Raw genomic sequence first — 14,786 nt, 5'->3', positions numbered from 1 at the left:
AGGAATATATGCAGTGTATATAAATAGTAAAGACAAAAAAACCACACAAAAATAAGACAACACTTACCTGAAGCCCCTGCCTCATGTGTTTTTTCTTCATGCTTGCTATCTGGCTTACAGACACTTTTATCATCAGCTTCATCGTCACCCCACCAGGCTGGCTGTCCATACAACGGTGTCCCACGAGGCATGGCGGAAAGATCTACAAAATTAGCCCAAAGCACAGGAAATTACTCTTCTGTTTACTTGAGATATTTAGGTTAAAGTAATATGAAGAGAAAGCAATTTGCTTGGATCATTTCTCCTGGAAGTTGAAGTGAAATGGTTGCATGCATTTGCCTAAATACAAAACAAACTTGGAGGCTGGATAACTGATCTGGGTTCTAAATATAAAAGCTTACTAACGATCTGATCAAAACTTCTGGCACAAATGTTTCTGCAAAGGCAGCTGACATCTCTTATTGTCACCCTGATATATCTGTAAACATTATTTCTTCTTTCAGTTTGAAGTCATAAGGATGGCAGTACATTCCTAAAAGCCGTTTGCTACTATTTCTGTGAGAAGATTCTCATTCTTACCCACACTGACCTTTCAATGAAATCTGAACTCACTGCATGAAAAACTGATCAAATTTTGCAATGTTGCCAAGGTTCCAAATTGCTGACAGCTACTCACAGTGCTGAAAGTTACCTTGTGAGTAAAACATTATTGAGCACAAGCAGTTTTAAAGGTTGGGGTTTTTTTAAAGGTATTAGTTAAATTATAGTACAATTAAAAGTGCTGTTTCTGATATAGAATATACACACATGATTAAATATATTTAAATGCAAAGATTAAATAAGAAAAAAACCTGATATAATGAAGATTTCTACTCTGATGATAAATTGACTGGATTAGGTTTGATCTGATCTCTTGGAAGAATATTTAACCCTACAGAGATTTAGTTATTCTAGCATTGCACAGATGTTCTGAATATACTTCATAGTGTCTTTATATAAAAAACCATGATCTTTTCAAATCTTGCTTAGGAGCTTGTCTGTTATTTTAGCAATTATGAATTTCAACTTTTTTTTTCAATGTTTTATACACTTGCATTCCAAAGATGATTTCATAGCCATGCCAAAAGTTTCAATATGATTGACATTAGGTACTTCTGGTTTTGAACAGCAATATGCTTTAGTCAATACTGAGTTGTTTTTAAGAACTTAATGGTTGTCCAGAGACTTTGTGGATGACCCATCCCTGAAAGTGTTCAAGGACAGTTTGGATGGGGCTTTGAGCAACCTGATCTGGTGAAAGGTGTCCCCACCCATGGCAGGGGAGTGCAACTAAATGATCTTTAAGATCCCCTCCAACCCAAACCATTCTATGATTCTACACCTGTGCACTGAATTAGCAATAGTAGACAGCTATGCATATATATAGCAACAGTGAGAGAATCAACTCCCAAAAAACTTGTGAGAATTGCACTCAAATATAAATTGCTATCATTAAGTTTGACTGTTATTTTTGGAAGAGTGAAAAGAAAAACAGAAGCTGAGAAAAAAACCCACTGTGCTACTTTATGTAGCCTTAATATGATGCTAGATCAGCCAACAAAACAAACAGGTTAATTAGTTATATCACAGAATCTTATGTGTGGGGAAGAGAATTTTTTGAAGTGTATTTTCTGGAAGAGTAGATTAAACCTAAACAACCTGCACAGCCTTGACATAAGAAATGAGACCTAGACAGTTCCATAATAAACAAACAACAACACCTGATTTCTTTCTTATTCTTATGGTTATCTCCACTACATTTCAGCAAGCCTCACACTGAAGTTCATCATAGAATGAGAGAATGGTTTAGGTTGGAAGGGACCTGCCATGGGCAGGGATAGGTTGCAACCTGGCCTTGAAAACTGACACGGATGGGGCATCCACAAACTCTCTGTGCAACCTGTTCCAGTGGCTCAGCTCTCTCACAGTAAAATATTTCTTCCAAAGATCTAATCAAAATTTCTCCTCTCTAAGTTTAAAACCATTCCCCCTTGTCTTATCATTATCTGCCTGTGTAAAATTTGCTCTCCCTCTTTTTTACAAGTCCCCTTTAGGTAATGGAAGGCTGCTATAAGGTCTCTTCAAAGCCTTTTTTTCTCTAGGCTGAACAACTCCATCTTTCTCAACCTGTTTGCTCTGATCATTTCTGTGGCTCTTCTCTGGACTTGCTCCAACAGGTCCATGTCCTTCTTATATTGGGGGCCCCTGAGCTGGACACAGTACAACCCACACAAAATTAAGACACCTGCAGAAGAGGCACCATGACACATTACACAAATATGAAAGATGACGTAGAAACAAGACTGAAGCTGTAGCAGCTACAAATTTTTAAACCACAACAGACCACTTAGGTTCTATTCTGATGCGTGCTACTAACCGTAAAACAAACACACAAAACTCCCACCCATTTAAAAAGGAAAACAAAAGAAACCAAACCAACCAACTGAACAAAATGGTAGATGGTAGAAAGTACAAACTGTTTCTGAACAAATACTTTCAGTTAAACTGCAAAAAATAGCAATTTTCTGCCACAAATCCTGTAAGTTTGTGATTTTGGGAAAGAGACACGCAAAAATCTTATAAATGCTGATTAAATCTCTCTTTAAAAGTTTATGTGGATGTTACTGTAAAAAAGGCAGAAATTCAATTCCAAAAGTTCTTATTTAAAGTCTGTTTAAAATTTCACATGTGTAAATTTTACTATCTACAGATTCTCACAAGCATCCTACCAAAGCAAATTAACATCCTTTCCAAGTTTTTGTGCTTCTGCAGCTAAGAAATGAACCTTACCCATTGATTTTTCTTCAGATTTCAGTGCTTCTGTAGTTTTGTGGTGCACTTCAGCTGTGGAGTCTGTTACCTTGGACTCTGGGCTTTTGGAGCTGCTTTGCTTCGATCCTTCTGCCTCTGAAGACTTTTGGGATAACTGGAGTTGGCTTGTGAATTTTTCATGCTACATGATGTTAGATAGAGAAAAAAACCCACAAATCCTCAAAAAGTGGGAAAAAAATATCCATATTACTAATAACTACACAATGACAGAAGAACATCCAGGAACTGCACATTGTTACCTTAAGTGCTTCTTCAGGGACTCTCATCTCTCCCCTGACAACAGTAAAAAGATTAGTATGTAGGAAATGATAAGGAAAATACTGAAAAATTTCTGAATTCACAAGAGGATTTTACTGAAAAGAAGCTGTGCAGACTATTCTGCCACTGGAATGGTGACAGCTTTTACAAATATCTCACTGTTAGGAATATCATGTACTATCATACTCATCAAAGTAAATGCACGATGAAATTATTTACTACTTGTAAACAGAACACTGACTGGATACCTTAATGTTGTAATAATGCAAATAATTTTTTTCATTCCGTACTTCGTTGAATAATTACTAGTAATCTTCTCTGCTCATACACAATTGCATATGATATAAATATTTGTCTATTTGCCTCAAAGAAAATTAATATTTCTTAGCAACACAGAAGATATGCATTAGACTTTAAATTGTAATTGGAAGTTGAGGTTTCTCGCAGTGAGAGACAATGAAATGTACTTTATCAACAGTTCAGACCAAGATACAGTTTTCTAGACTCTGAGACTTTTTCTAATATAGGCATTTTTGTAGTAATGAGAGAAGTAAATATTTCAAAGTTCCTTCTCAAGTAGCATGAGAACCCTTCACTTAACACAACCATACTTTTAATAAGAAAAGTGTGTCCTGACACTGCATTTTATGGCAAGGATATCATATCCAAATCTCAATTTATCTTCTAACTTCAGAGTGATGTATGTCTGTTCTGGAATCCTTACATCATTCACAAATGTCTACAGAAAAAAATGAGGAGAGAAAAAAATACTGTTAAATTCCAAAATAATAAAATAACATCACTTAAATAATTTTATAAGAAAGTTTTCAGCACCACAAATTTTTTACTGGTGATTCAGCAGGGAACTATAAGGTTAAATTGCCATCTCTCTTACAAAATATGACAAAAGAAAGGTTAAACACCAACTGCTAACCAGGTTGCTGACACTATACCACCCTTGAAAAGTTTCTTCCAAGTTTAATCTTCGTAACAGTATTTAGTACATTGCTGATTAATGTTCCCTCAAATTAGCATCTCTACTTATAATTTTTCTTGCAGTCTCTTTTTCCAACCCCAATTAGCTGTCAGAATTGATTGATCATCATATTTGTACGGCATTTAGCATTGGATATGAGAGTTCTGAGCAATCATTGTCAAAGGACTTAAAGAAAACATGGACTCAGTTAGTGCATCTGACTAACTCCAAAAATCAGCTACAAGAATTCAATATATTGCAACTCTTGAAAGAGTAGATATAATAATATTTGTAAGTAAAAATAACATTACTATAACAGCTAGCAGCAAAGCAGAGCAAATTTAATAGCCTTGACAATACCTAGTGAAAATTCAGGTACTGTACAATAAATAATCCTCCACTCCTTGAAATCACATAGTTGGAGAAATCAAACAAGCTTTCCGTGATTTGGAGAAGGACTTATGTACCTGAAGGTTTGCCCAATTTCACCAGTCATATCAGTTGGCTGTTACAGGCACTACAGATTATCCATCACTGTGATTTCAAGGTCCAGATTAAACAGAACAGTGAAAAATAACAGGGAATTTGAAAAAATCATGGTGGTATAGATTTCAAGAGAACACCTGAGATATAAAATGACTAATTACAGAGGCAGCAAGGACAAATAATACACATTCAAGTCAAAATGGATCTCAGATACAATTCGGAAGAGTTGGAAAACAATTTCATCTCTGTGGGAAAAAAATTAACTGAACATAAATAGGGTTTAAAATTAGATTATTCACACCCTAAAGAAAATTGTAGAAAGTCACCTATATAAAAGTCTGAATCAGGCACAAGCCTTTGTAAAGGACCAGGGGGAAAAATGTTTTATTCCTTCATCAGAACTGTCCCATGTGTTTAAGGACTGATTTACCATCTTAGGAAGGTAGGCTGTCAGCACCAGGCCAACTACCCAGGTTGAGAACATCAGCAACACTTGAAATTGCTCGTGGTCACTTCAGATACCAGAAACCAAGGATGATGACACACTAAGGTAGGAGCGGGCATCAGGACCTGAGAGTGCTCTTCTCACAACTTGCGCTTTTGCCATTGGAGGGGATCCTTAAATCTTTAGTTAGAGACTTCTCCAAGAACTTGCCACCTCCCAAAGGCAGATCTCAAAACGACCCTTCTGCTTATCCCAGGTTATATCACTGCTTCTACTACTCTCCAAATGAGGCTGATTCACTACTATGAAAGCGAATTGTTTCTTAAACTGAATTTGTTACCTTCAGAGAAAACTGAATTTTGTCAATATCTTATGGGTTCACTCAGTGAGAGAGAAATATAAAAGGGTAAAGACAAGTTTTGTATAGCAGAATAGAATATTAAGCTCTCAATTAAACAAATTAGAGATCAAGCTAAAAAAGCTCCGCAATCAAAACAGTAAATGTAACTCTGTATAATATTTAAGTCACTTTTGGAGATACGGATCCTTGAAGAATCTTTCTAGAGTGGGAGATGACAAAAAACTTCTGCACAGTTCTTTCGTTAAACTACTCCTCAAGGCTCAATTCAAATCTGCATTAAGAAGCTAGAATTTACACTCTCATTCTCCCCTGGCTTTCTTGAAATCTTCCCCCTTCTTTTACCTGAAAAGAATGCAACAACTGGACTTATAAGAACACAGTATCTTCCTTGTAAGAAATGTGAATAATTAGGTATATGTCAAAAGTTTCTTTTTCCTCGGTGTTACTTCCTTCATCTTATTTTAATATATAAAATGAAGCTTTAATTTAGGGCAAATTTAAGACAAATATAATTGTGGATTGGCTGATATGAGACTGTGTGTTATTTTATGAATTATTTATCAGTTTTATATTTTCCCATAACTGACAAAAAATGTACAGCTCATTTTTACTTTTCGTAACAACTACATGTTAATACTACAGATAGGACATTAAATATCCAGAGTGCCTTTCTAAGACATCTTTACTACTGATTTGTGCCAGTTTTGGGGACTCAAAATATTGCAACTCCACGGGATCACCCAACTTAAGAATTCTAAAACAACATGTACATGTTTCTAAAGAATGAAGCAACTGAAATATGCCATTTTATAAGCACTTTGAAGTTAGGGATGCACACACACACAAGAAAACCTCAAATAATTAAGCAAGCCAAGAATCTGAATCTTTGAATGGTTGTCTTTCTCATACAAATCTAGTATTAAATGAAGTCTGGAAAAACAGAAACAATGTCCTTCCCCAAAACAGTAAGAGGATATTCAATTTTGTTTCCTTTTGCTAAAGGAAAATAATGCCCATTTCATTACTAAGAAATTACCTACTTCATAGAAAATATTTCCACAGGAATAAGAATAAAAAGTACAACTATCTACTGGTTTGCAAGCATGAGTAGTGTTTAATGCATATTTATTTCACTTTAACACTTTGAGAGTCCAGGGCAAATACCCATGTGAATACTATCTTCAAGGTAACCTGAATTTTAGCAAACCAACAAAACTTAGGTCATCTTGCAGACACGCATGTATATATATATATATGTAATGCACTTTTCCTCCCTGGTCAGAGTTCTGAAATTGCACATGCAGTATACTCAACTCAGAGAACTCTGAAGACAGTGTGTGCAGTCCACTGACACCCTCATGAGTGAGCAGATGGTATACAACAACCAAGTCTCATTTCCTTTGCCACTGGAGCTTTAAAATCTCACCACATGCTTTGGGATGCAAGACAGAAGCCAGCTTGAGAAAGCTACTTACAACATAAATAAGGAATCCATTTCCCCCTTTTTTCCCTGTTAAATCACTCCATACACATCTTTATATATTCACATGATTTCTAAAGCTTTATTCTTCAAATAATGAGAGTCAAATGTCTTTAGGCCTTCTAAAGTTTGCCAAGCTTTTCACAGTGTAGTCCTGAAACATCAGTGTGAAATTACTCTGCTATTCTGTAAATATTCCTGGAAAGAATGTTATTCAACAGGGCCATGGATGTTTAATATTTCTTCTGATATATTTTTGAGTTTATAAGTCAAAGGAGAAAATAGATTGATTTCTGTTGATACTAATGAAATAGTAGATTACATCTTAGCAACTGTACACATTTTCTTCAGAAAAGAGAAATTCCTTCATCGTTTTTGTGTAAAATAGAAGAAAAACAAGATTGTTTAGAATAAATCATGACAGACTATCAGAAATAACATTTTACTTCATGTAAATCTGATTAAAATTTACTTTTGCTTTATTTTCAAATCTAGATGTCTAGGACAAAAACATCTAGATCTAGAAGTCCAGGAAAAAGACTGCTGTAGCCTTTTCACTGAACTGACTGTGAATCAACCATGCATATAAAAATATTCAGGTATTAGGGCATCAGGTGCAATTACAGTTCAGCTAGTGAAGTTGGTTAAGACTCATAACACTCAAAACAAATGCATTGGTAGCAGCCATTTCCCCTTAAACTCTGAATTATCTTGAGTGCCTAAAGTGCATCACACCAGGAATGGACTAGTCCTGTATACTAAGAAAATCTTATCTTTTGATGAAGTATACAAAATAAGAAAAGGTAGAAGCTGACGAAGCACTAGACGAGGCATTTGGCTGTGGTGTTCTCAGTGGAAACAGCAGACAGACTAAAAGAATTATTGCCTAGTTAGCAGTTCACCGCATGGTACTGAGGCATTGCATACATTGTTCTGTCACACAGTTAATTATGGAGTTACAGAAATAATGTGTGTTCTCTTTTAACCTGAAATCGGGTAGGCAGAGGTATGTAAGAAAAGCATAGTGCGAAAGTGATAGTAAGGAAAGCACTGTGAAGACAAAGAGCAAGGACTGAACTCTTAAGACTTAATATTCTTTGTCCTAAAACTGTAGGAAGAAAGAGTTCCTTTGATGTCTCTGAGTAAACAGTTATAAACAGTTAAAGAGCAACTGAAATTTCACCTCAAACTTGAGAATGAATCAGATCAAGCGAAGCAAATCACTGAAAGCTCTTTATCAGAGGCAAAAAAGAAGATGAATGAAGGCCTTTTAAAATATATTTATTAAATTCCAGTTTTGTGACAAGGCAACGAAAATCTGAAGTTATGCCTATTGACTACAGGAGTTAGAGAATTAGGGAATAAAATCAAATGGTTCAGCAAAAAATCTCTATGTGCTGAATGTATTTTTCATCATTGCCTTGATATAGTGCACCAACTTTGAAAACACAGAGGTATATTAAATATTTAAGGACCAAAGCCCTTGTATGTCTACAACTGTTCAAAGGATATAGCCCTTCAGATTTCAGTGGTTTCACATGGAGCTGAGACTCTGACTCCTTGGAAGGCTGCGTTAGTTACCTTAAAGTACAGAAAAACTAATAGAGACGGACTGACAGGAGTTTTATTTTGAAATGCACTTCAAGATGAAAAGGCAGTAACTTGAGATTTCTTCATCTATTTTTTTAAGTATTTGAAAAAGCTATTCACTATCATTAACTTTCTAAATATCCATTCGAATAAACAATCACAGATGAACTCATGATTTTATTCTGTACACATTCATGACACAGCAAAACATTTAAAGTTAACAACCACAACTAGTGCAAATGAACAGCTCATAGAGAATTATCTAAAGGGCTACAAAAATATGACAAAGTTACTGTATTTTAATTATCTATTGTAATATCAAAAACTTTTATAAAAAGTGATGCTTACCTAGACTGTGGTATACACAATTCTTACAAAAGCTTTAAAACGTAAAATGCCATATGAAACTTTACTTTGCTCATAAAGTGTTTTTTTTCCTGTGTTAGTTTGTAATCACTTGACAGAAATTAATCATAGATATTTTTAACCAAAATTACTAAATTACTGAAAAACTAAATAATTAGTTAAATAGGTTTACATACAACACATACAATGGTTATTGCATGTGTAATTTTTTCCTACATGAAGTACAGTTTAATATTCTTTTCTGTATTATAACAGAAGAAAAAAAAGGAGTAGTATATGAAATAAAACCCATATATTAATCAGACATTTTAGAGATTAAAATGGTTTTTTAAACCCATTTGTTTAAACGGGTTTTTTTAAGCATATCCAAGATTTTAAATGTGTTCAAGATTTTTTCTTCTACAATTCTGAAATACATAAGTATAACATATTCCTTGTTACTGTTACCATTTTTTTTCCTACTGCCAAGACCCCCTTATTAATGGACTTAACTGCAGTCCTTTAAAAAACATGCAGTGGAAAAACCCTGCAAAGACTACATTTTCCTTCTGAATGTTCCCCCATTTCCAATCTTGCATTAAAAAGATATTAATGTACAATTAATAATTGCTTGAAGAAATTTCAAATAAAACATACAGAAGACCCAGGGAGCTATCAATTTCTGATGTTAACTTACCCCATTCAAGCTGCCCAAATCCTTCACCAAGTGTTCATCCGTAGAGGCATCATAGTTAAGTACAGCATGTTGCTTGTCCACACTCCGTGACTAAATATATATATAAAAAAATAAGGTATGAAGTAAATAGCATTAATGGCTATTTCTTAGAGCAGTGTGATTATTTTCTTTGTACATAGTACATTTATTGAAATTATATAAAAAGTTAGTCCCACATATGAAAAAAATCACTCTCCAACCTAACTCTGGGTGCCCACAGCAGAATCCTAAAATTATTTCATAATAATTATTTTCTCAATGTTCTCCAAATACAAGTCAGATCCAACCATATCTTATCCAAAGATTTTTTTTTCCCAGTTCACCATAGTACCATCAAGTGTTTAATCTAACATCATCATCATCACCTTTATTTCTCTCTCTCTACTACATGCATCTTTCAAAACATGACTATGATTCTAGGGTGTTGCTGTTCTCTCTGAAACACACCATTTCCTGTCACACATCTGGGATAATTACTATAATGTACAAGCATTCAAATTGCTTCTCCTTGATCTCAGTTTCCTGAGCCAATCAGTGATAGCCTCTTCACTAAACGTCGGAGCAGTTCCTGAATTACTATTCCCATCAGTTCTGACTCTCCATCCCTTCTTAAGCACTTCAGTATCTATTTATTTATTTAATGAATTCTTTATTTTGCATCCAAACATCAACCCACAAATGAGGAACAATCCTTGTTACTATTTCCTCTAAGAACACCACCTCCTTAACAGTTAAGTTCCTCTTTCAGCACTTGCTCGTGGTCAAGTGTTGGCAGCCTCAGCTGCTGATGGCAAGCAAGGAAGAGGTGGGGCTGGATGTATGCTTCCTTCATGCATGCATTTGTTGGCACCTTGACATCTACAACAGTTCCCAAGTGAATGGAGCCCACAGCTCATCTTCTACAGCTGTACATACTTGATCTCAGACTGTTTGCCAGTAATTCTGCTAGTGCAGTGTCCCGACATGATGGCATAGCTTCCAACAGCATTCTTTCTAGTTTCAGGTTTGCATCTTCTATCCTTGCTACTCAACTCATTGTTCTATAATATTGCACAGAGAATGGTACATTTCTGTCTAAGACTTCTGTGATTGTTTCTGTACCAGCACCTGTCGTGTGTCAGTTATAGGAGTCTCAGGTTGCCAGTGCATGAGCCAGTTCAAGGCATCAGAACACACAAACAGTACTCACAAGGAAATGCTTTCACCTTCTCATAATTCCATGTTTATCACCTCATTCCTTCCCCACATCTTCAGACTTCCTACTATTACTTTCCTTATTTGTTTTCAATTTATTTCCTTATTCTTCCTTTCCATGCCATCTTACTGATGGCATTCTCCTCAAAGAAGCAAAATCAGTCCTCTTCTGCTTACACTTACTATTTTAGACTTTTCATTTGAGCCAATTTGCTCTGCATTCTTGAGAGGTATAATGGGGCAATGGGGGGGAAGCAGGATATCAAGGGAGAGGGGAGAATCAAGGAAAAGACAGACAAATGAACAAGTTCCCTGCCAATATGAGCTGCACTAATATACTACATCAGTTGAGTGTTTTTAATGGCATATGAAGATATGGCAGTATAGCTCATTTTCTACTAACTCAGTAACCTTTCAAGTGAAAACAAGCTATCTCAATACAATCAAATTCACTGGTGTGGGTGTTTTCCTGAGCCTACCATGTCAAGCAAAGATTACACTTTTCCACACTAAAGTGATGTAGCAATACATCAAGAATTACCCTATTGCTACCTGGGCTCTTGAAAAAAAATCTGAACTTTTTTCAGTGTTGTTCTTCAAATACATACTGCATGAATAGTAATTTATTTTATTAACTTTATGTGCTATGTCCTGTTAAAAATACTTTAAAACGGAAATGACAAAAAAAGATCCCTAAAGCTTCATGATACTTTGTCACATCTTCTGAAATGTTAAGAATGATTACTCAAGTCTGTGGCTTTTAGAGAAACACTTGAAATTCTGTAGAACTTCTCAGGTTGAGATTACTTGCATATAATTGGACACATTTTTATTAATTGCAGCTGATCTTTACAGGTGCAAAGACTGTGCAAATCTTTTAAATGCCATTTTTCCTTTGGATTTGTTCCTGCAGCCTTCCTTCAAATTTAAGGACTATCAGAATTCCTTCTTGTAAGATTGTGGTGCTTTGGCTGGCAGCTAAGTACCACACAGCTGCTCACTCACTCTCCCCTCCCCCACTGGGATGTGGGATAGAACAGGAAGAGCAAAAGCAAAAAAGCTCATGGGTCAAGTTTAAGCAGAGAAGGAAACAGGAAGAGGAAAGAAATAAAACAAACCAAGTGATGCAAAGACAATCATTCACCACCTCCCACAGGTAGCCCAATGTCCAGACAGTATTTGAGTAGTGGGTACCTTCCCCAGAGCCCCTCTCCCTCGGTTTTTATTGAGAAGCACGACATTATATGGCACGGAACATCCCTTGGGTCAGTTTAGGTCAGCTGTCCTCACTGTGTTCTCTCTCCACTTCTCGTGCATCCCCCCACACCTGAGACACTGGAACAGGTTGCCCAGGGAAGTTGTGGATACTCGATCCCTGAAAGTGTTCAAGGCCAGGTTGGATGGGGCTCTGAGCAACCTGGTCTAATGGAAGGTGTCCCTGCCCATGGTACAGGGGTTGGAATGAGATGGTCTTTGAAGTCCCTTCCAACTCAAACCATTCTCTGATTAGGAGGAACAGAGCAAGAGAGAACACCTTGAAGCTGTGCACACACTGTTCAGCAATAGCTAAAGTATTGGTGTGTTATCAACAGTCACAAATCCAAAACACAGTACTGCCTAAGGGCTTCCATAAGAAACAGCCCAGCCAGATACAGTACAAAGATTTATATATGACTGCAGAATGATAAAAATCACAGAATAACTGTGTTAAGACACTCTTCAATTCAATCCACACTAGTAATAAAATATTCAGAATACAGAAAATAAATGTAGTCTTCTTTGCAAATAATTATGGTATTGTGAATAATGTAGATATTTTTATTTCTTGGAGGTGATTTCCCCATCAAGATGCAAAATTTCTAAACATAATGATGAAAGAAAATGCGTTATTTATCCACAAGCTAGCTGCACTGGAGCAGCTAGTTAAACACAAAGACTTCTCACTATGTTTGAACATATTTACAAAATAACACATTTAAAGCAAATCTGTATTCCCAGATATGAACAACAGTGTTGTTCAAACACTCTTTGAACAACAGTGTTAGGTACAGATCTGAGGTCTAACAAGCATGCAATGGAGTTAAAATGCTTTTTACTAAGGCTTTTATAACATGTTTTCTCTAAAGCAATTATGAATAAAAGCATTAAATTTTGCTTTCTTTATCATGCATTGTCCACATGCTTTGCAGTATGAGAACAACTAAGTTGTCAAGAGTGGAAAGGAAGGTCCTACACAAAGAGCTATACAAACAGAACAAGAAGACATTATTAGCTTCTCTTTTGGTGGGTTCCTCCCCCTGAAGCACTGTGTGGTGTTACAGTCATGCTGGCATGTAGACCTAACATAATAGCAGGCTGAAGAGAATATTCTTGGAAATCACCAGGCCCTTTATTCTTTTTACTAACTCTGAAGTCAATACACAACAAATAACATTTGTAAATAACTTAAATCTATTCATAATATTAATCAAACAGGCAGCTACCTTTGAAGGTAAAGTTTTGTAACACAAAAGAATAAATGCTTCACTCTATGGACTAATCAACTACAGATGGTATAGCAGAGAGAGAAGAAAGAAAACAGTTCCTTATTCAGAGACAACAACCCTTTAAAACAAGCTACTAGTAAAATAGAAGTATTTTTTTATTATACCCTACTCAGAAAGAACCAGTGGGGTGGGGTTTTTTGGTTGCTTTTCTTGTGTTGTTATTTTGGATGCTGGTGGGTTTCCCTTTGTGTTTGTCATTTGTTTGGGGTTTTTTAGTATTTCCCACATGAATCACCAAGACATCATCCTGCCTGTCTTTAAAGAGAAATCAAGAATATTTTCAACTGCTTTCTAACATCATCAATAAAACCTCTGGATGCCTTCTGAGGCTGAGAGTCAAATGCAGTTTACTAGAGATATTACATTCTGAGTAATACACATAAAATTAGGTCTCTAGGTAGTTCATTTGCAAGTAAGATTCTAATTTGGCCATTAATGGCTGCATACACAACTTTTGGGAACAAAAAATTCAAAAGAAAGTATTTTATTGAAGGGCTGGAAGGGTTGAGAATATTAGTTTTGAAGTTCAATCTTCTTAAGAGCTCTACAGAAAACAAAGAAAAGTATTTGAGAAGAAACTCCCAAAATATTATCATTAACCATTCAAAAAACATATTTTAGAAAAAGGCAGCTCAGAGGACAGCTTTGATAGGGCAAAGTGCATGCAACACAGTACATAACAACACAGTTATACACATCTAAAGTTCCGCAGAGTGATCCTCAAAGTTGAGGAAGCTACTAAAGTATCAAGCTATTTTAACTTGTATATTTACAATTCCACTGAAACTGAGTCATTCAACTTCCTTAGGATAGAGAAATACCCGTCTCCACTAATTTCATTTTCCTTTGTATAACACAATCAGGGCACAGGGATAGAGTTACATCAAGTGACTAAATTAGATTACAAGTTGCAGAAAAAGAGGGCTCTTTTCAAAAGCATCCAGAGGACTTAACATTGTTACTTTTTATGGAACACAGTGTACTTTCTGTACTGATCATACTGTGAAATTTATTTCATCTTCTATTGTGTACACGACTTAAACAAAGAAAATGTGATTCTCTACACTTCGATGGGAACTATATGGTTGATGGCAACATATTGAAACTAAATTTTATTCTATGGACAGAAAAAAATCACAGAAACAATTGCTCCCACAACATCTGGGGAAATTATTTTTCAAAAGGAATACTTGAAATTGGTGCATTAAGTTCACAATTTGAGCAGTTGCACATGGAAGGCTGATGCAGTTACCTGTAACATCAGCTCACAGTCATCTCTTCCAACAAAAATCATTTCTCGTGGCAGCCTATGTCGGGTGCCTCCACTGCTCACCAAAAACCAGGATGTTAAGCTCATTTTCTGCTTAGCTGATAAATCCCTGGCACAGTTACGTCATCCTGCAGTGAGAAAGACAGAGAGACAGAGAAATTCATTTTAGTTATTTTTAGCTACAGTTTGTGCTCAGCAAACACTGTGAGCAGAATACAAAAAGCCTCT

General features: G+C 35.8%; 1 protein-coding gene across 14 annotated transcripts in view; it reads right to left on the bottom strand.

Moving 5' to 3' along the window:
• The window catches only part of CEP170 (centrosomal protein 170), a 98,665-nt gene that overhangs the window by 59,516 nt on the left and 24,363 nt on the right, over positions 1-14,786 (bottom strand). For all 14 annotated transcript variants that reach the window (XM_032683331.1, XM_032683320.1, XM_032683330.1 and 11 more), the window contains 6 exons: positions 14,541-14,686; positions 9,510-9,599; positions 3,790-3,868; positions 3,111-3,169; positions 2,830-2,992; positions 68-202 (listed from right to left, as the gene is read on the bottom strand). In XM_032683331.1, coding sequence (XP_032539222.1) covers positions 68-202; positions 2,830-2,992; positions 3,111-3,169; positions 3,790-3,868; positions 9,510-9,599; positions 14,541-14,645 — 631 coding nt within the window. In that variant the 5' untranslated portion in view covers positions 14,646-14,686. The remainder of the gene's footprint in view (positions 1-67; positions 203-2,829; positions 2,993-3,110; positions 3,170-3,789; positions 3,869-9,509; positions 9,600-14,540; positions 14,687-14,786) is intronic.

This window comes from Chiroxiphia lanceolata, chromosome 3 (assembly GCF_009829145.1).
Source record: "Chiroxiphia lanceolata isolate bChiLan1 chromosome 3, bChiLan1.pri, whole genome shotgun sequence".
NCBI lineage: Eukaryota > Metazoa > Chordata > Aves > Passeriformes > Pipridae > Chiroxiphia > Chiroxiphia lanceolata.
The sequence above is the reverse complement of the archived record's forward strand: the minus strand, read 5'-3'. Positions and strand labels throughout refer to the sequence as shown.